At 41.2% G+C, this 21,789-nt stretch overlaps 3 protein-coding genes across 14 annotated transcripts in view; 2 read left to right on the top strand and 1 right to left on the bottom strand.

The window, feature by feature from the left end:
- The first annotated feature begins 216 nt into the window (after positions 1-216).
- LOC102202607 (cleft lip and palate transmembrane protein 1-like protein) lies at positions 217-9,695 on the top strand. 3 transcript variants are annotated; one of them, XM_013913683.1, is made up of 18 exons: positions 217-409; positions 2,135-2,232; positions 2,626-2,717; positions 2,992-3,169; positions 3,310-3,428; positions 4,045-4,123; positions 4,239-4,356; positions 4,526-4,620; positions 4,702-4,786; positions 4,872-4,972; positions 5,068-5,127; positions 5,223-5,273; positions 5,364-5,446; positions 5,871-5,905; positions 7,251-7,306; positions 7,434-7,478; positions 7,589-7,722; positions 8,292-9,695. In XM_013913683.1, the coding sequence occupies exons 1-18, from the start codon at positions 292-294 to the stop codon at positions 8,356-8,358; spliced, it is 1,614 nt and encodes a 537-aa protein (XP_013769137.1). In that variant the 5' UTR covers positions 217-291; the 3' UTR covers positions 8,359-9,695. The 3 variants fall into 3 exon arrangements, with proteins under 3 accessions (XP_013769137.1, XP_013769136.1, XP_005744493.1); XM_013913682.1 differs by having other exon boundaries at positions 3,307-3,428; XM_005744436.1 differs by having other exon boundaries at positions 346-409; positions 1,996-2,232; positions 3,307-3,428.
- Positions 9,696-10,939: 1,244 nt separating this feature from the next.
- On the top strand, positions 10,940-12,265 carry LOC102197047 (prostate stem cell antigen-like). The gene is made up of 3 exons (XM_005744510.1): positions 10,940-11,178; positions 11,737-11,853; positions 12,054-12,265. The coding sequence occupies exons 1-3, from the start codon at positions 11,004-11,006 to the stop codon at positions 12,263-12,265; spliced, it is 504 nt and encodes a 167-aa protein (XP_005744567.1). The 5' UTR covers positions 10,940-11,003.
- Positions 12,266-13,490: 1,225 nt separating this feature from the next.
- LOC102199301 (focal adhesion kinase 1) overlaps positions 13,491-21,789 on the bottom strand; it is a 62,044-nt gene continuing 53,745 nt past the window's right edge. For 7 of the 10 annotated variants that reach the window (XM_005744426.1, XM_005744420.1, XM_005744419.1 and 4 more), the window contains 8 exons: positions 21,127-21,189; positions 19,713-19,752; positions 18,840-18,943; positions 18,563-18,571; positions 16,930-17,085; positions 16,268-16,348; positions 16,036-16,121; positions 13,491-15,511 (listed from right to left, as the gene is read on the bottom strand). In XM_005744426.1, the coding sequence (XP_005744483.1) occupies positions 15,385-15,511; positions 16,036-16,121; positions 16,268-16,348; positions 16,930-17,085; positions 18,563-18,571; positions 18,840-18,943; positions 19,713-19,752; positions 21,127-21,189 (666 nt within the window). In that variant the 3' untranslated portion in view covers positions 13,491-15,384. The remainder of the gene's footprint in view (positions 15,512-16,035; positions 16,122-16,267; positions 16,349-16,929; positions 17,086-18,562; positions 18,572-18,839; positions 18,944-19,712; positions 19,753-21,126; positions 21,190-21,789) is intronic. The other 3 variants (XM_005744421.1, XM_013913678.1, XM_005744425.1) reach the window with 2 other exon arrangements.

Below are 21,789 nucleotides of genomic sequence, written 5' to 3'. Positions count from 1 at the left end.
CATCATCTTACCAGGCCACACTGCTCCTCTCTGCAGCAGGTTTCTCCCAGTTCTCACTGCAGCACACTGAGGTCTTCTGGTCTGACATGTGGATAAAGGCAGTGCTTGACTGACCAGTGAATTCAAGCAGACATCACTGTAGTTCCTGCTGAATGATCCCAGTCTTACATTTCCCTGTGGCACAGAGTGTCCCGTTGGACAGAACTCTGCAGCTCTGCTATAATAGCTGAGGGTTCTTGTCCCACCAAGTCGTGAGGAAAAAGGACCAAGAGAGTTTAAAAACCACTTTGGATGAAAGTTCGCACAGCCGGCCAGCAGCAACTTGTGCATTTTGATCTCCACACCAACGCAACACAAAGCCTTTACGCAGACCGCCATACTGGCGCTGGAGAGCTGATGTTCACCACAGGTAAGGGATTATACCAGGCACAGCAGCAGGGAAGGGAGGTGGAGGATATTAAGACATGCTTTAACTTCCATAAGCAAAGAAAGCTGCAAGCACCAAGTGTTTACAATCCTCTCATTAGTGGTCCCTCGGTGCCCTCCAGATGTTTGCCAAGCTATGTGTTAGACGAGACAGTCCTGACCCACAGGTACAACAAGAGTGAAAACTCCCGTTACATACGTTACAGTAACTTCACAGTACACATAAGTATCTCTCACGCGCACATTGCCTCGCTTTCACCTGCTTTTATAACTTTCTTCAACTTTGTCTCGCGGCTGTTTGTTATGCTAACTATCTTAGCTGCTGCAGTATAACAAACATGCTTCACTCACAACAGCCGACAAGTTTTAACGTGACAGTAAACGCAGACACGAGTATCACAGACAGGTCACCTGCCGATGCCTGTAAAGTGTCCCGAGTCTACATGTGCGGCTGTGTTTCAACCTGAAAACACAGCTCCCCGGCTTAACGTGATGACAGGAGGACAGAAGAGCACGGGCTCTCTGGACCATAATGCACCGCGGCGGCAGCGCAGAGCGCCGAAGATCGTCCATGATTGAGGTGATCACTCCGACTGAGAACCTTTCCATCAAACACACCCGTGGCTGTAGAAAAAGGTCACTAAAACACACAAAGAGGATTAATAAATACTGAGGCCATGAGCGATCCTTTTGCATTACATATAAAAGCCAGTATCCGCCAGGGAGAGACAAGTATGGGAAGTAAATAAAGGAACTAAATGTATGGAAGCTTGTTTCTGGAGAAGAATTCAATAAAATACATAAAATAACAGGTCGACTTACTCTGTAAGTTTGTTTTGCGAAACAAACTATGGTACGTCAAAATGCTGAAATTAGTTAAATACTAATATATTGTATTTTTAATAAATGATTAAATTTAATAAATTCTAATTATAATAAACTAGTCAAAGGCCGCCACAAAACGATTTAAAGTTTATTTGTTGTTTTTTTTTTATTTGACCGTTGTCTTATTTGAAGTATCACATTAATACTTCTGTTTCATGTATTGCCAGCTGTAACAAAGGATTTCATGAACTTAGCTATACATTTAATTGTTTCCTAACTGTGGACTTCTCTGTTTTCATTTAAAGTGTACCACTAACATGTTAATTAGCTAGGTGAAAATGAGCTTTCGTATTTCCACCCTAATATTATTATTTCTGTTTCCTTTGGAGAAATTGTTTCCATGTAATCTCCCGGCATAAATGGCGCTTCGGTCCTCTAACGCAGTGAATAAAACTCTGACTGTAAAAGCAGAAGAAAACACATTTTCTCGCTCTGCAGTGATTCTGCTTTTCGTGCATGTCTATAATAATGTTTTAATTAATTATTTTTCTCCTTGTGGGCTCAGTGGTAAAAGCGGTGTGGGCGCAGCCGCGGAGGTTTTTGTCAGCATCAGCATCTTCTGCTGGATGCGGATAACCGGAAGATGGTGAATCAGAGAGGAAGCGTGGGGATTGTATTGTTACAGTTACAATCCCGAATCAGACCGCGTCCATTTTTTAAAAAATAATTTCTTTAAATGTTCAGTATTTTGCGGGTGAAACTCTGAGTCGCTTGGCTGCCATGTTCCCGTCTTGTTACTCCAAACCTGCGGACAGCGGCAGTAAGAGGAGCTCCATCGCTAAGCTGCTGCTCGGGGTGTTTGTGGTTTACATGCTCCACACAGCCTGGCTGTTGTACGGTTTCCTAAACACCAAATCCTGCGATGGAGGCAGAGGAGAGCACTGCATCACCTCCTATCTGGCAGCCAGACCCAGACTACAGGTTAGAGCTTGTCTTATTCCTGATGGCAAATCTCTGAGATCCAGATCCATAGGTTTGAAAAAAAATCTGTCCATGTGCTGCTCAGCAAGAAGCCCTTATTGCTAAAGTGTACTGTCTACATGGTAGTTAGAGAAAAATATGATAAATTGTCATTTGGCATTTAGGTTTGTGTCGTTTTTGTGCACATCTACTTTAAAACTATGGCATTTTCATGCATTCTCTTCATGAAAATATTGATAGATCGTTTTGTTTGCAGGTGTTTACTTTGTGAAATCTGTAAAACAGACACACATTTGAAGCACAGTCAGGATTATCTCATCGCTTTCATTTTGAAAGGAATCTCAAACTAAGATGGAAACCTTGTTTTAACATCTCGTCTTCTCCTTCATTCAGATGAGTGTTTTTACCTGTCTCGTGCCAGACAACAGCCCCCTCGAGCTCGCTGTAAAAATAGACCCGTTCGACCCTCACTCGAGATTTGAGAGGTGGGTTTGACATGTTGATAGCTGCACAGGAGCAGACCAACAATCTGAAAAATTATTTGTTTATTTTTTAACATAATGGTAGCAGCATCGCAGTTATTGCAACATAAATCTTTAGTCATATAAATATATAGTCATCAAAAGACTTTACCGACCACTGATCACAGTGACAGTCACAGTATGCTGCAAGTACTCAGTAATGATTAGCATATTTGATTGTTTATGAAGGCCTAAAACACGCAGTTTCTATTTTTTATGCCTATCTCTCTCTCCACAGAAAGGTGCATGTCTCTCTGCCAGGAGAGACTCGGGCTAATGGCACCCTCTTTGCAGTTGTTTATGTGCACAAGGCTGGCGTTTCACCTTTGGAGGACAGCAGAGAGGTCCACTATGCAGTCCAACTCACCACCTACATCACCCCCTCACGCACCGACGTCCAGAAAGACAAGGAGAAGGTACATCATCACTCAGGACTGCTTCATATTTCACCCAGCATGTTGCCTTTACATATATTTGATATAATGGGGCCTTTTTATGGGGCCCAGCTGCCTTGCACAGTGCATTATTTATTTATTTTTTTGGTTCCACCCAGAAGCCGAGATCTGAGAACCCTGTCTCCCACTGGAGACCCCACCTGTCACTCACTGTCATGTCAGAGGACTTCACCTTCACAAAGGCTGGGCTTCCCAGTGACGTGCGCCGCTACATGAGAGTGTAAGTCAGATGAAGCTTTGGAGGTCAAAGCCAGGTGAGCTGTCAGCGTACTGCTGACTTCTGCTGTTTTGCTGCTGCAGTGGCACCGAAAGGCTGAGAGGAACAGATACTTCTGACAGAAAATCAAACACACTGGTGTTTTGTTGCAGGTGCTGTGTTATTATTCAAAGGGCGCAATATATATTGAAAAACTTCTAGAAGGAAGTCCGCTTTAGAAACAGTGTCTGGTGCAGTAAAAGTATCATCACAAGGGTACATAAATAAATAGCCCTTTGTCACTGCTCGCTAGCCAAACAATTCTTTAGTCTTTAGTAGATATTAATTTATATTAACTAAAGAAAAATAATGAAAATGGGGAAAAAAGTTCTCTTATCTGTAAAAGATGATCCTCTAGATCTGGATCACAAGTTACAAACAGCCACTGGTAGACTCTGTAATCTCTCAGCAGGCTGGAATTTAAAGGCAAAGTAAACCTGTTAGACCTCTCAGCTGCTACCATTAAGGTGCCTCAGGGTAAGGTGTTTAAGTGTATGGATGTGTAAACGTGTTCACAAATTTCCCGGGGTGAAAACAAGGATCACTTTGAATTAAAGAACCTTCCTGCTTTTCTCTGCAGCTCTCAGGAAGGCAGACAGATGATGTACCTCCCTCTGCTGATGGTTAATGAGCTCAACTTCAGAGTCAGAGACCTCATGGTATAGGAAGCTTTTTCTAGTAAACTTTAACAGACACTTGCTTATTTTGATTATTACTATTTTTTTTTTGGCTGATTTAAAATGAGCACATATCCGTTTATCCATTCACCGACAGGAGATCAGCAGCGGCACCGTTCAGCTCCCTCTCACTGTGTCCTATGAGGGAATCTCTCTGAGAGGATTCAGGTTTTGGGTCCACCTACAGGACATGGTTTATTCCCTGCAGCAATTCGGTGAACTATTTATATAACAGACATATGATTTAAGGCATTATAATGATTCATTAATCTTAATTATATCATATTAATTATATGTGGTAGCTTTTATTTGTACTCAAATACAACCCAAATAATACCTCAGCTCATCAAAATGAGCTCATCCGTTGCTTCTTTGTGTCTCCAGGCTTCACAGACGAAAACATCGATGAAATTAAAGAAGCTCTGGTGGGATCCAACCTTTACCTGTTAGTGCTGACTGCTTTCATCACAGCTTTGCAAGTAAGAGAGCATATTAACACGGACTTTGTGGAAGGAAATGTAATTTCTTTTCTAAATGCTTTATTTCCTTTTTTTCAACAGCTGATCTGTGAGTTTCTGGCTCTTAAAAATGACATCAGCTCATGGAGGAAAAAGAAGAGCATGGCGGGGATATCGAGGAAGACAGGTGACCATAATCATGTTTGGAAAAAAAATATTATGTGTGGCATCGATCAGCTCAGAAAATGTTAAATTCCTTTTTTCGTTTTCAGTTCTGTGGCGTAGTCTCGGTGCTTTGCTGATTTTCCTCTATCTTCTGGAGGAGACCAGCCTGCTGGTGCTCCTTCCTGTCGGCCTGGGAGCGTGTGTGGAGGTAGTTATTAGTATATCTGGTGTTGCTCAGACAAATTAGAGTCAAATAAAGATCAAAACAGAGAGTTATAAACCAGTAATCGCTTATCCCTCCAGGTGTGGAAGGTGTTTACAGTATTTAAGATCCAGATACAGTGTAAAGGCAACAAGCTTCATGTGAGTATGGAGCACTTGCACATCTGTGTTCACAGCAGTGTGGAAGAATGCATCATACAAGTTGTGATCTCTAAGTGATCCGCCTTACTCTATAGGTTAATAAACTGGATGAAGAGGAGAGAAAGACAGTGGAGTACGACACACAGGTATCAGTCTGTTTGTTTTATGGCTCCTTTAATATTCTCCCTCGGGCTTTCTTTCATTTTTACATTTTCATCTTTGTCTTTTCCCTCGAGGCGTCCAGATACTTGTCCTACTTGGTGTATCCCCTGTGCATCAGTGGAGCTGTTTTCTCTCTGGCCTACTTACGCCAAAAGAGGTGAGCCAATCATCAAATTCATCTCGTCGCTACTTAATTTGTCATTATTAAAGCGGTGCCAGACTTCACATTTGTGCCAACCTCCTTTAAAAAGTCACCTTTTAAAGATTCTCGTCGGATCTGAATGTTTCTTACATTTTAGTCTTATCCATAGCTGCCTGACATCTACGTTGTCTATTTTTAAAACTCATCTTAAAACGCATTCTTTCTCTTTGGCCTTTGACCCAACATTAGACATTGATCTTGTTCATTTTTATTGTGTTATAGCTGTTTTTACCTTTCATAGTTTAGAGTGTATTTATCTATTTTTGTGTATAGGACTTTGTGTCTGATGTAGCTTTTTTAAAAAGAGCTTAATGAATAAAGTTGGTATGGATTGGTTATTATGTATACCCTGAAAAGCCTCTGATTATTTCATTGACAGTTACTATTCCTGGCTGATCAGCACTCTGGTGACTGGTGAGTTTTCTTGCATCCATTCCCAAAGATTATCTATAATAAGTACAGTACTTAATTCTTAATAATCTTTCTTTAAAACTAACCTTACTACTCCCTATGGGCTCATTTAAAAAAAAAACAAAAAAACAAACAAACAAGGCATCTTATTTCATTGTTATGCTGACGACTCACAGATTTGCCTACCACTGAAAAGTAAATCTGTGAGTCCTCTGAAGGGTTTACTAGATTGTTTGGAGGATGTTAAGGCATGGGTGGTTTTAAACTTTCTTAACTTAAGTGAACAGAAAACAGAAGTCATTGTGTTTGGTCCCTGTGACCACTACGACTTGGGCCCTTTAGAAGTTTATTAAAAAAAAAAACCTTTGCGAGGAACGCAATCTAACGTTTGGTAAACAGATCAATGCTGTAATCAGGACCAGTTTCTTTCCTCTCTGGCTACTTGGAAAAGTGAAGCCACTCCTCTGTTTTAGAGACTTTGAGAGAGCTATCCATGTCTTTATTCAGGTGTCAGTCTGTCATCAGTTAACCGACTGCAGCTGGTCCAAATCACTGCAGCACAGTCACTAAGGCTACGTTCACACTGCAGGCGAAAGTGCATCAAATCCGACTTTTTTGACCCTATGCGACCCATATCCGATCATGCTATGACAGTGTGAACGGCACAAATCCGATATTTTCAAATCGGACCTGGGTCACTTTCGTATGTGGTACTGAATCCGATACATATCCGATGTTTTAGAAACCGACTGCTGTTTGAACGGTCATGTCGCATTAAATCCGTCTTTTACGTCACCAACACAAGACAGACGCCAATTATCAGCATTAAGACCTGCAGTTGCAGGACTACATATCTCTCATACTAGCATCCTTACACTGGCTGCCAGTTAGTTTTTGAATTTATTTTATTGAATTTATATTTACACTCTTGCAAGATCACTGAGGTCTGCTGATCAAATGATCCTAGCTGTCCCGAGGTCCTGATTAAAGCACAGAGGAGACCGGGTCTTCGCTGTGACTGCTCCTATAGTGCGGAACAAACTGCCGCTTCACATCAGGACCTCTCCAACATTAGACACTTTCAAAACCCATCTGAAAACCCACTTTTATTCCTTGGCTTTAAATCAGCGGAGTTTGCACCACTTTTATTTGTCTCATATCTCCTCATTTTATTCTCCGCTTCTTAAATTTTATCATCTCTTCCTATGTTTTTATCTCTTTTGTTTATCTTACATTTACAGAACCTTGGTCAAGAGTTGGTGTTTTAAATGTTCTATATAGATACATTTGACTTTGAGTTTTACTATTATTTACTTTTGGATTTATAATACCTGCCTCCTCGCCTCAGGAGTGTACGCCTTTGGCTTCCTGTCTATGGCCCCTCAGCTCTACATTAACCACAAGGTTTGTGTGGAAGCTAAACAGCAACACTTCAGAAATATTTTCTTTGGCTAAAATTTGTACGTTAAAAATTAAAACAAACCAAACCTCCTCCCCTTCCCTTGTTTGTTCACTTTCTACTGTGGGGCAGCTGAAGTCTGTGAGTCACCTGCAGGGGACAGTGTTGATGTACAGGGTGAGTATTTCTTGAGCTCATTCACAAGCAGCATCAGCAGGTTTCCTTTGTGCTGCGTTTGGTGTTAAAGCGATTGAGTTCGGTCGGCTATCCTCTCTCGTCTCCAACAGGGAGTCAACACGCTGATTTCAGATCTGTGCTCCTGTGCCTCCTTCTTTTCCTCCTCTGGATCCTTCTCTTCCTCGCATCAACTTTCCTGCTTCAGAGATGAGCTTCTCTTCTTTCTCTACCTCTACCAGCGAAGGTACGATGACCCAAAAATAATACCACAGTCCCAAACACACATGGAGCAAAAACACTCACTGGCCTCTTTATTAGTTACGCTTTGCTATTAAGTTGTTTTACCCTGTTTTTCCTTCAGAACTGTCTAAATTCTTTATGGCACAAATTCATTAAGTGCTGGGAACATTAATGTGATATTTCAGTCAATATTGATATGATGGCACCACAGATTTGCTGCAGATATGTCGGCTGCACATCCTTGATGTGAATCTCCCATTCCACCACAACCCAGTATATATATATTGAGTATATTGTAGGTACTCCAGTACAGCTGCTTTGCTGATTGTATGTCACAAATACAGATAATCAACACGACATTCAAATACTACAACAATATGCATACTCATATTCAAGATAATCCCAGTGACTTTAAGTTGTATTATTTTCAAGTACAAGCCATATTGTGACATTTTAGACACTCTTGAGCCTTTCTTCTTTTCTGTTTGTGTAAATCCATACTCAATAATCAATTTGTATTTCCAACATAACAGCAGTACTCTCTTGCTTTTGTCTCACTCATGTCTGCACCAGCCGTTTCGCCTCCAAACCCAGAAAACGAGAGCCCGTCCCTCACACCAAGAAAGTGAAGACTCAGTGAGGAGAGGACAAGCTCATCTTTTCAGAACTCAAAAGATCAGCTCAAAAAAAACAAAACAGAAGTGAACTAATGAGCCTTGGGGATGTAAAACAGAGACACAGGCAGGACACATGCCCAGATGTGTGCCACAGCAGCTCCTGACCGATTCAGACTCTACACTGCTGCATATTCGCGGCGCTGCTGCTGCTTTTTGCTTGGCATTGATGAAGCTTCCCCTTGACTGCTGCTTTGACTCGGCTCCTTCATCTATCAACATCTCTGCTGTACATTTTATGCTGGGTGACCTTTCACAAATGATTTCTGCAGCATCACATCAGCGCTTGTAACGTGGATTTATTTGCCGGATCCTTCTCTTTATACAAACACGAGGGAGCTGGAGTGTTTGGGTACGCTGCGAAGGATTAATCCTTCAACTCGGTGATTCAACAATTAGTCTTTCTGTCACTGAGCTTCACATGATTCACAGTTCAGAAGAATCCTTATGTATCTTGCAGGGACACATTGTCCCACATCAGCTCAATTTTATTCTCAAACAGGTTATTTTAGCCTTTTATCTCTCCTCATTAAAAGCCAACTTTCTGCAGAATGCAGTGCCTGTTAACCCCGCCTCATATGCCATCGGAGAAAGTCCCTGCCAGCTGGGCTGCTAGGAGGCACCAATTCTGGAAACATATTAATCAGACTACATAATGCAGCTTCAATCACAATATGGAAACAATGGGGTAAAATACAGAGAACTGGATCATTTAAACTGCTACACGGTGAGATGTGGACTTCTTTTTGCACATTTTTCAATAAACTGTAAACATTATTTTCCTTATCGACACACAATCTATCTTTATAACAACGATGAGAAGAATCGATCTGCAATGTTTGGCTATTTTTTATTTGAAGCATGATGCTGTGTTTTAGCCACACCCTGGATGCTGATTGGTCTGTGTTAGAGGTCAAGTCCAATGCATCATAGGGCACTCTAAGTCACCTCCAGTGATGCTTCTTTTGTTCATGTTAAATGGCATGAGAGAAAGTCTTCCTATTCACTATCAAGTTGTACATGCAGAGTTAGTTTTCCTGTCAGTTTACTGCAAACCGATTTGAAAAAGACTATCTTTGCCAAATTAGCACATAAAAAGAAATATAAAAGATAAAAGCATACAGCACATCTGCTTCATTAAAAGACGTCTATTCCTTCTCACACGGCACTGTCAGTCCATCTGAAGCTTTTTACTGTGCTCGCAGGCCCGCTGCATTAAACTCAGTGCTGATTTCTGACTGAACTGCTCGAACACAAACATTTACTTCAAAATTGCTGTTTTTTATGTTTTAGTAATGCACTCTGCCTGTTCATTGTTTTGTTTTGTTTCAAATAAACTGGAATTGTAAATGTAAATTGACTGATTAAGCCCTTTAATCGCCACTATCAATGTTACACATACATGCAGTAAAATAGGACCCCTTTCGACCGTACTTACATTGCACAAACATGACGTTGGTAAGACAGGTCAGAGTGAGGAAGGATGGTAAGAAAAACAATGAAATACACAATATATGAGGGAAGAGGAGGGAAAAAAAGAACTCCACCCACACTGAGCTCCTAATGGGAGAGCAGTTTGAGAACAGGAAAAAAAACCCACTCAGCACAATGAACCACATGAATCTTCACACCTTACATTATGAAAAACAAAACACGGGACTGTATATCTGTGTCTGAGTACATGTTGAGTTGTCTTAAACTATAGTTCTCCAGCCCTTCTGAAGCTCTTCACTGCTTCTTTACTCGCCTTCAGTCCAGTTCTTGTTCCTGACCATTTTCAAGCCACTCAACACACGATTATGAACACAGAAAGGTGCCATCAGATTTTGATCCACTATGTAATACCATCTGGAAACCATCTGATTGGCAACATCTTCATTGTTCGTCATGATGATGATTCCAAACAGACTGTTAATGCAGTAAAAACATACCTGATAGAAAAACCCACAGTGAAACACCCGAACTGCAACATCATTGAAGCAGCGTGGAATCATTTTGACAGAGAATAGAACAAAAGGCAGCCAACAGCCAAAGAAGAGCTCTGTAGGTCCTATATTAAGTTTCATCATTATACCTATTAAATGTAAAGAAATCATAGCAGTACTGCATATTTTTAGCTTTATTAAATAAAATCCACAGGAATACTAGTGTACTGTTTTTCCTTAGTGGTAAGAACTGATATGTTTATAGATTAAACTTTGAAAGAGCAGGATTTAGAAGAAAGCCAAACAATTGTGGGTAATGTATTCTGAACGATGCACTATTTCTAAAATTGTGGTTTCAATGTAACCACACCTTCACTCATTAACTTATTAGGAGCTTATATTTACATTAGGTTGTTTCATCCGTTTCTCCTTTTCCATAGTTTGATAGAGGTGATTGTTCGAGAGAAATGAGTTTCCTCTTGGTGAAGGAAAAAAAAGCCAACAAATCCTCAGACTGTACTTAAATTATGCCTGAGCCAGCAGAGACAAAGTTTCACTGCCTGACGTTAAGTTGGTGTCTGTGATTAACAAGAGAAAGAGAAAGAAGATAAACAGAGCAAGTATCTGTGAAACCAGCAAAAACACCAACCCTAACCCACATAGCAACAAACAGTGACTTTTATTAAATGCTTCCTGTTTCATGTAATGATGGTGTTAATGTGGGTGGAACAGTTTCACCACACACACACACACTTTCTGGCACGACAGCTTTAACTGCAGACATTCCAGTCGGGAACAGTTCAACACCAGTTAGGAAGATGCTGCTTGTGCTTGGGATCTTCTTCCTGCTCTTTTCTCCAGGTACGTAATAAACATCTGACTGCTCGAACTGTAGGTCAAAGGTCATGGGAAATTTTTTTTTTCAATGACAGGGTGACAGTTCAGTAAATCTGAAAAATACATATATATACACATATATACTGAAATTACCAGAATGACGAATAACTTACGAGCATGCAGTGATGAGTTTCAAGCCTTCTCCTTATGAAAAACAAGTATCTCACGCTGTCGTTTCCAGACGTCTGTTTTTTCTCCGTCGACAATGTCACCTTTACCCAGAAATAAGAGAAGTTTGTAATCAGGTTGGCCGGCTGTGTTGCTGAAGGACATGTGGTAAATATCAGTGTTAGTCTCCGCTGATTTATCTTGATTAATAATTCACTAGTTTCAGACGTTTAACTCTAATGCCCTTCACCATTTCATTCCCACAGCAGGTTTATGGATTAACACCAGAACCGTACTCAACTGCCCTTCACAGTAACGCCTGATTGACAGAAACATTACTAGTCCTCAAACCAGTAGAAAAAGAAATCTGCCTTTCAATCAAGTTTCAGTATTTGTTGTTCCTCACATCTGCAGCGCTGCCACTGAAGTGCTACGTGTGCAGCTCATCGGCAACCAATGAAGAATGCAACCAGAGTACCCAGGAGTGTAAAACACCTCTCAACACATGCATGACTGTCGTCGACACTTTCGGTAATTTATCTCACAACATCAACGTGCAATCAAGAAACCTGACAGAGGTTTAGTAGCACGTATAAATGAATCTAAACATTCTTCTAAAGTTCCTTTGTGCAGTAGGATTTTTATGAAGGGCACTTACTCATTAAACTCAGTTCTTGGTCAGTCTCAGTGTAGAAACTATAATCCCTGCTGTTTGTCTGTGTGCTGCTCAGATACAGCGACAGCCATAACAAAGCAGTGTGCCAGCCAGGCCACGTGCAGAGGAGCTGCCTCCACCGCCTCAGTCGACTCCAACGGTAACGGGAACGCCGTCAGCTGCTGCAGCAGCTATGACTTGTGTAACTTCAGCAAAGCCGACTCCATCAACAGAAACAACAAACTGCTGCTCCTGACTGTCGGTGTGGGATTTCTGCTGTCACGCTGAGCTCAGTGGGATGCGCAAACCGTACAAACTGCACCGCTACAGTCTCCGCACTACCTGCAATCTTATGCATCTTGTAAATACTGTTTATATTCGAGGCTGTTTAACAAAAAGCTTTTAAAATATCACTGTGTACTCCACATGCACAATTAGATATCGTAGTATTTATAATACTGACAGACAGGGCTAGTTGTTACACGTTAAAGGGTTCAAAAATTGACTTTAGCTTTTAATTCCACAAAAGGTAAAGGCAGTAAGCTTATATTAGCTTATCTGACAGAAATCTGTGGATTTCTGATTTTCCTGGATATTTGATCGTCAAAAATGTCTATTATGGTCAAGAAATGACGGCCCAGTTACAAAAATGAATGAATATAGACATTAGTTGCTTAAAATGCTTATGATTTTCCTTAGTTTACTGTAGTTTCATTTTAATTGAGAGAGAGAGACAGAACAAGAAAATAAATATATTGATTTGCATGTCAGTGAGTGAAAGTATTTGATCCTAAAACATGACTTAGTACTTGATGGAGAAACCCATGTTGGCTGCACAGCGGTAAGGATGTTTCTTGTAGTTGGTCACCAGGTTTGGACACATCTCAGGAGGGATTTTGGTCAGGCGGATGCCTGAGAGCTCATTTTGGTTTCATCTGACCAAAGCTTTTTCTCCCAGGGCTTCTCCGAATCATGTAGATGTTCACATGCACCTTCCAGAGCAGGGATCTTTCAGGTGCTGTAAGATTTCAGCCATTTCCACCATCATATCTCCACTGAAACTTCAGCAGCCCATCCTTAACACTAAAATCCATGCTTGTGCAAGCAACAGCATTGTTGTACAACAGGCTATTATTGTTATATACAGTGCAATGTGTCCTTTCTTATTGTGAGAAAGTCTAATTCTCTTCTTTATGATTTTCTGAATGCTCTTTAAAAACATCTACGCCAACATTAACTTGAAATTATAAATATTAATCCTAAAAGGCACTTTAAATAAATCCCAATCAACTACAAAGTGGACAGACTTATTTCATTTCATAATTATTTTTATTCCATTGTTTTTTTTTTGTTTCCTCCTATTTGACAAGATGGCTTAATTAGCCCAGAAGACAAAATAAATACCAGTGTTTACTAGTACGAGTTCTGTACAATTCACCAGTGATACACACCAGTATAGCTTACAATATACCAACATGAGCAGATTTACGCAACAAGGAAATAAAATAGATTGTTTCATTTGGGGTTTTTTCTCCTCAGTTTTACATTTATTTTATCCCTATAACACCCAGATTGATCGATCTGATAGTTTCGTTGCTGGCTAAACATGGAAATCACATCTGGATAAAACGGGTTTAAAAAATAATAATAATAATAATAATAATAATAAAAAACAAACAAACAAGAAACAAAAAAGGAAACAACTTAGGATGTGTTATTTTGGTGCTGTGCAAATATGCTCTTCTTTATACCAGTATATCATGCTATACCAGTACAGTCACCAGTATATTTCATATAGCAGTATGTGACACTCCACATGGGGTCAGTATTAACAAAGACAAATGTGATTTTCAGTTCAGTGTTTTGTGTCTGAGAAACAAGTTCCAGTCGTGTGGCTCCACATTTCATGTGTTTGGTTCCATGGGGACTATTATTAAGTCGGGGAGGGGGGGAATTTTTAAAGTGTTACACCTGACAAGAGAATTGGAGTCATAAATGTGATATGAGGTTTGCTCATGTCCCGGGGAAATATACTTTAAGTGTCACTAGTGGGTGATCGGACGGTTAATGTAATCTTATATTATGAACGTACGATTCATATTGGGACTATATGTGAGGAGACAAAAAAAAGGAAAAGGAGACACGAACCTCACAAAATTAGCGACCACTCTGAGACGTGTCACTGTCTTCTTCCTCGTGAACCAATCGGAAGCATCCTGCCACTCACGCTGAACACATTTTTTCCAATTCTTTTTTTTTTTTTTTACACAGCAGTCAATTGCTGGGGTTGAAAGTTCAACATTTTTCAGTATAGAGGACGAAGATTCCTCAAAACAACACAAAAAACATGGAGCTGATCGATAAAAAGAGCAGACTGAACTGAGTGCGAGTAGGGGAGGTTTCTGTCTGCGGTGATTACCCGCACAGAGCTGGACTCTTCACATTTGGAGTCTTTAAAAGTGGCTCAGAGAGGAGCTGAGGAAGACTGTGGGAGTAGTGGAGCGGTAAGGGTGAAGGAAAGGAAAAGTGAGTGAAATAGAGAGAAGAGGGGAGGAGAGTGTTTTCTTTCCTCAGGCAGTAGAGTGGTGCTAGACTGTCCTCGAGGCGTATTCTGCTTTTTTATGTTCCTGCCTCTGTCTCCTCCTCTGCAATTTGAGTCTATAAATAAAACACGGTGAGATGGAGGAAACAGAGAAAGAGAGATGGTAGGAGGCATGACGAGTCGGAGAAGACCAAACCGAGACTGTTGTTACTGTACCACCCCAGGCACCAAAAAAACAAAACATAACAAACATGTGATGTGTATGGCGATGTAGAGATATTTGATTGGAGAAAGGAGCTCCCATTCAGGAATCGGAACGTCAGCAAACGGGGGCGGCCGACGTCTAAGATCCCACAGTGAAGTTTCATGCAGATATGTTGCAGATCGGGTTGCAATCCGCCCGATCTCACCAGCTTTCATGATAGCGTTTCTGTCGGAAGTTTTGAATCCATTTAAAACTCTAACCTGCAGAATCTGGCTCATCCAGATTTACAGTTTAAAAAAAAAAAAAAATCACGAGTAGATTTCTTTCTTCCTCCTCTCGTCACTGTATTCCACTCTGAAGAGAGCGAAGCTGCCAAGTCCCTGATTCAGGAAGTGTTTCTGCGCTGTTCTCGTATACAGAAAGTCACAGTGGTGGAGATTTTAATCCCAGTTGAACTAATTACCTCGGCTATAGCGGGATTAAAAAATTCTAACGATTCATCGCGGACCATTATCAGATTATCAGAGCCACTGCTCTCGCCGTTGATTTGTAAAGCAGCCACCTCCGTCAACACATCAGGACTGACGTCTGGAACCCAGGAGTCTTTAGAAGTCACGATGATGCCACCCTCTCCTGTTGGTCAGCTCGGACGACATGGGGCTAGTGTGGGCGGGACTGGGCCATCATCTTGAGCCGGGATTGGTCGATAACATCCAGCAAGTTCTTGGCATCAACAGCAAGAGCATGAGCCGCCGTCAACATCTGCTTCTTGTAGTCCTGCTGGAGGCTTGGAGCATCAATACAGAATATATGCAAGATCAGAGTTTTAATAGTTAGTGCAGTATTAATGATCATATGTGCAGACGTGACAGCATCAAGAACGTGAGCATGACACACACTCTCACTGGCCACTTTATCAGGCACATCTGTTCAACCTACTTGTTAGTGCAAATATCTAATCATCCAATCACATGACAGAAACTCAGTGCACTTAGGCTCATTAGTACCAACTGAGCATTTTTTAAATGGCATAGCCCACCTAAGTGGCAGCATAATGCACCAAGTCACAAAGCTCAGATCCAGTTTGAGATGACTTCACTGTACTCAAATGACGTTCACAATCACAGTCTTAGTCCACTTTTGTAATGTGGTAGAAAAGCAGATTCACATCATGGATGCACAGCTGACAAATCTGCAGCAGCTGTGTAATGCTGTCATGTCACTAAGGACCAAAACCTCTGAGCAATGTTTCCAGAATTAAGGTAGGTAAGATTTACCTAACAAAGTGATGCTTTTAGTTTGTGCACCTACCTGGTCATCACATATTGTTGGGCTAACTTCATCTTTGCAATCAGTTCTGCCAAGTCAGAGTTCAGCAGCTTCTGTGCCATCTCGATCTGGTGAAGAAAAGCGTAACCGTATAAAATAAAATACAAGCTGGAGCAGCTGTGTGATCAATAATGTGCTTTAACGTGATTTATTAACAATCATTAAATTGTTTAATAACATAAAGTGAATGCTTGTTAGTAAAAACAGTGTCTACCTCTCTGTGTGTACTGGCTGGAAGTTGAGGTAGAGTCTCATCTACTGTGGCCAATAATGTCCTCAGTGCCAGACCCACATCCTGAAACACACATTTTTTTTTTCACAACAGGACAGCTTACACGTGGTATCAATAATTCACATAGTTTGTTTTAAATAGTCTAAAATCTGAAATTTCTAATAGAGAAGACAGAAACGACACAGTGCTGTAGTCCCTTCTTAAGGTTAGCAGCTTGGCTAAACATTCTAGAGTTAGGGATGAACACTCCAATGTTAGCTGTACGGGCTGTTTGCCCTGCTCTTCCCTTTCTACCAACGTGAAAAAACCCTTTGGAGAAATAAAATTAAATGTATTTTTGTCAAAAAGACTCACAGGAAAACTAATTATTAAATCCCTTTGGTGAAAAGCTGCTTAGGCTATCTGCAGAGTCAGGTTAATATATGAAGCGAAAATTGTTCATGAAGGAGTAGAAGAAGTGTCGAAATTCCGTCCTTGGAAAGCTGCACCGGCCAATTAAACTGAAACAGTGCGTCACAGTGCTCAAGGACATAGCGGTTATTAAACTGCACAGAGCTGCTTTGATCTACTGTGCTGAGTTTTTAGCTCAAAGCCTGCAGCTCCACTTCAGAGAAATAACAAACTGCCGTTTGTGCCTCTGTTACCTTGACCATGGGCACGTACTCCTCGGGTGGAGCCGGCTGGATCTTGCTTGACATCTCGATCACAGCTTTGACCAATCCCGTCACGTTCTCGTACACTTTGTCGTTCGACCGATCCAGATTGGCGGTGGGAGGCGGGCTTATCTCCTGAGGCTGCAGCTAAACCACAGAAGAAGACAAAAAGCAGTGAGTGAGAGGTTCTTTGAGTGAATGTGTACCTGGGAAAGAAGTGTGGGAGACTGATGACAAAAACCAGCTGAAACAGTGTGGATGAAAAAACAAAACATTTGTTAAAACATGTACCTCCACAAATCCTGCTAGATTGTAAAGACGTTCATCCGCCTTACACACTAGATACATTTAAAGGTCCAAAGTAAAGTAATAATAATCAAGAGAGTTAAACAAGTAGATTAATGAGTGAATTAATATCTATTATGTTTCTACTTATGTTAAGTGCATCTGATATACCCATGTTGTGATGCCATTGTTTTGCGACATGGAAACACCATCACACCATCGACCCTAACTCTAACACCGTAACCATAGCCATAGCCCTAACCCTCTCCACCCACTTATTTGCACTTTTTCCTGAGTGGACATCAGCAAGTCTTGTTTCCATGTCGACGATGACATCATAACCATTTGATTGGTCACTTGCAATGTTGAACCTGGGCCAACATTAATTATGATGATCCAGGAACAGCACCAGCACTCTGAATATCAGATACACTGTCTAAATGTAGAGGCATTCTCTGGCCACTAGATGGCAGTGTCACACTACCATAACCTGTGCCGTAAACCTATCAGTTGAGGATTTTAATTAAATACAGATTCCCCGTAGGAGGTCACATCTTCCTGAACCTGCCATATAAACCAATCATCATCTTGCACTAACATAAAGCGTTTTCTCATTTCTGTCTTTCCATTTCCTTCACCATCTCTCTTGCTCAGTGACATCACCTGACCACTACCTGCAGGTATACTTCCCACATCTTGAATACAAAGACTTTCTCTCATCCGCAGTCATGCATGCATGCATGCATGCATGTATAAACTCTAATCCTCTTTGTAATTTCACTTCATTTTGCACATTTTTTCTGCATCTCCCTTCACGCCCTCGCTTTTCCAGTCCTTACTGAATTCTGGGTAATCAGTAAATCACCGCCTACAGTGAAAACAATACAACGCTGTGCACACAATGACCTACTGAAACCACTTGAAGCATTTATCTAGAAAAAAATAAGCATTTGAAAACTAGCTGCTTTATAATCTGTAAAAAATATGACCCTATTTTACTAGGATGAGGAAAACCTTTTAATTCTTAACCGGGGAAGAAAAAAAGATTAAATCTTATTAAAGACTCACTTGTCTAATAATTACAAAGAGAAGCATATAATTAGTGCTCAAGTAAATAAAAAAAAATCTATAAAAGTTAAAAGCACTTAGTTCTGAGAAAAGGAGAGAAGACAATATAAGCAGGAAAACAGACAAGGGGAAGTGCAGAGATGAAGTTAATGCTACAACAGAATGTGATTTGTTGGACAAAGAAATCAAAGGGCTGATGGTGGAGCAGGACAACAATATGGAACAGGAGACAAGACGCACAGTAAACACACACAGACGGTGTGCTGCTTACCCGCCAGGGCTAGGGGTCAACAGTAAGGCAGAGTGCCGGAGAAGAATGGGGGTGAGGGGGAGGGGAGAGAGAGAGAGAGACGGAGCAGCCAAAGAAAGAAGATACAAGGGTAAATATTAATGCTCCAAGCATTCAAAACATGCACTGTGTCCACTCGGTAAATGTGTCCCTCCATGTGCTACTGGAGGAGCATTTCATTCATTCATTCATTCAGTGTGTATTTCTGCTTGTACTTTTGCTTCGGAGCGTGTGCATTCATGCACGTGTGTGTGTGTACCTTGACTCCATCATTGTAACTGTCTCCAGTATTTAGACAGGCCAGGCTGCTTACTTGGCACTGGGCCCCAGGTCGAGGGGGTTTCTTTGGCGGGGCCACATGCTCTGCAGGAAACAACATCGACAACGTGTGAAGTACAAAAATATTTCTACTCACAATTTATTCCTAAGAAGTGTGGGCAGATGCTTACTTTGGTTTCGCAGCAGCTCAGATTATAACACAGATTATAATTAACTCCAGGCTAATTTTTGCCAAACAAAGCGTCACCTCGTAAGATTTGGTTTTTATTTGAATTGTATCTATGCTTTCTACTTCTTTTCACACCTTTTAGCCTCTTTTTCTCTTCTGCATTTGATGATGTTCTGTAAAGAACATTCAATTGCAAAGTGGTATTAAAATTGTCGTATGAATAAAGTTTTGATTGATTTATAAAGTCTCCCACAAACTTTTTCAAGTATGAAACGTCTCTCTTCCTCTACATTAGTATCTATCAGCAATCAGGAAACATTAAATGGACAAAAACGATATTCCATCCTGGAAAATCATCCCCCAGCTGGCTACTATACGTTTCTGTTTTCTCTGTATATTTACGCTCTGAGCACTGAACATACTGAACATGACATGCTGTTTGAGTCCATATAACCAGAGGTTGGTGTTCTCACTAGCAGGCCAGCAGGTTCACAGCTGGATCTGTCTTACTGTGACCACAGACTAAACCCTGCAGACAGACACTGACCTCAGAAAGGCCAGAGATACACAGCGTGCTACACTGTGTGATGGTATATGTGTAAGTTACACATCTTGCGAGAACAGCATATAACAATAGTGGTTGCCCTCCTGTAATTGTGGCGGAGTTGAGGCCCCATCTATTACCTGGTTTGCCAACGGGCTGGTATATGTGCTGGTTTCCTGTCTGCGCAAACAAACAAACAACAAAACAAAGCACTGGGTTAGCGATTGCACAGACGCAGACATAATCAGAAGCTTTGCAGGAAATTAGAACTTCACAGCTTTAAACCACCAGCGGCCTCAGCACAGAATCCAATTTACTTTGTCATGTGACACCGAGCCTCAGCTCGCACACAGCTAGCTCACAGTCATTTGCGGCAGAGGAGCTGTGCCTGTTATTTTGTGCTGTGTGGTCCTGCGTTGGGTAACTTATGGTAACAAAAATATTCTGTTTGACAGGAAGAGGATGACAAAACAAAGTGTTTCTTTTGTTAGAGCTAGCATTTTAAAACTGCAGCATGTTTACATGATGTGATGGTTGTGAGAACAAAATGCCAGGAATGTTACATATTTAAATTTATTGTATTTTTACTGCATCCCTGTTGTTTTATGTGTGTGAGAAAACAGCACAGAAGGACTCAAAAGCCATGGTGCCATCATTGTGTTGTGGTCTGACAACCACCAACACCCAAAAATACTCCACCAAGGCGCACACACACACACACACACATACACACGAACGAGGGAGATTTTCCCACCACAAACCACAACCATTCAATGGGAGGAGGAGGAGGACAAGCAGTGAGATGAATTACAGAGACGGAAATATCTAACTCATGGCAACTTCAGACTGCTGAAACAACTTCTGCTGGCATTGGGGAAATAACATCAACATGCAACTCTGCGTTCAGCTGCAGAGATTCCAGCTTTGGAATACAGTTACACACACGCACACACACTCACAAGATATTACAACAGGAGGAAAGGGGAGAAGTTGCAAGATGCAAATATCTCAGCAACTCTGTGTTTTGTGTGCAACCAAAGGGCTGCCAGCAGTGCCCAGATCTTACATCCTTTACCAGTAAAGTTGCTTCTCACACTCTGAAGTATTTATTTACAGATGGACAATCACTAAAATCGGCCACCAGGACACTCTGGGACTGAGTGCAACACCCTTCCATTAATATCCAGTTTGTGAGAAACTGCTGACCCCACATTGCTGACTTTACCCTCAACAGGTCACTTCCTGTCCCTGAATCAGTCAGTTGAAAAGAAAACAAACACACGCCGCAGCAGTGAGTCTGACCATAACACGGACGTCCGTCAACATTCGTCTTCATCAGACATCCTCCGTGGTTAAAAACACAAACACTTCAGGAAAATAACTTCCCATTCATAAAGTGGCGGGGACAGCAAATTGGACAAGATTTGGACAGTGAAAGTTTAGAAAGAAAGAAACAGAGACAGTTCAACTCGCACCTGTAGGAATGTTTGTGAGTTATTGTCCTGATGTGAATGGGTATAACTAATTAATGAGAAACAAGAAGAAGGAACTTACCGGTGGCTGGAGTCCACTGTCTTCTCTGTCCAGACTACCTCTCGAACTTCTCGTGTCGGGTTTCTAAGCAATCACAAACAATCAAACATTACATCTCCATTTACCAAATCCATATCCATATACTTCGATTTGCAGTAGGGATTTTTTCAAATAATCCAAATGTTTCACAAAAAAAAGAGATAGACTTCATGGATAAATGATGAAGCTGTGGCAGAAAAAAAAAGCACAACTGTCCAAACACAAAACCTCCTATGAAGACTGGAACGCAGGATACACAAAAGTGTAGTGTCCAAAAGGCTTTTTTGGATCCTCCACACAAAGTTAACTTAAGAAAAATGTTTCTATTGGTGCTGCCATGCAAACCGAAATAAAACCACACACAAAACAAAATCCCACTCATTGCCCTCTCTGACACACACACATCCACTCATACCAGCTTTCCAAGACAGGACTTGAAGACCAGCATCGCCGCAGAGTTCATCAAAGAAGCCTGATGTGTGAACCGTTCGTGTGAGGCGTTTAGTCTCTGCTGTTATCTCGGGATCTTTCCAGTATCTCGCACTGTACCCTCTGTTACTGTCTGGTTTTCTCCTGTAACCTTGTCAGTGCAGCAAGTTTCATCCAGAGAAGACTTCAGATTCAACTCCAGCTTCCTGCCTCCAC

The sequence above is a fragment of the Pundamilia nyererei genome, unplaced genomic scaffold (genome assembly GCF_000239375.1).
Source record: "Pundamilia nyererei isolate P.nyererei 1_Seehausen unplaced genomic scaffold, PunNye1.0 scaffold00144, whole genome shotgun sequence".
Lineage (NCBI taxonomy): Eukaryota > Metazoa > Chordata > Actinopteri > Cichliformes > Cichlidae > Pundamilia > Pundamilia nyererei.
The sequence above is the reverse complement of the archived record's forward strand: the minus strand, read 5'-3'. Positions and strand labels throughout refer to the sequence as shown.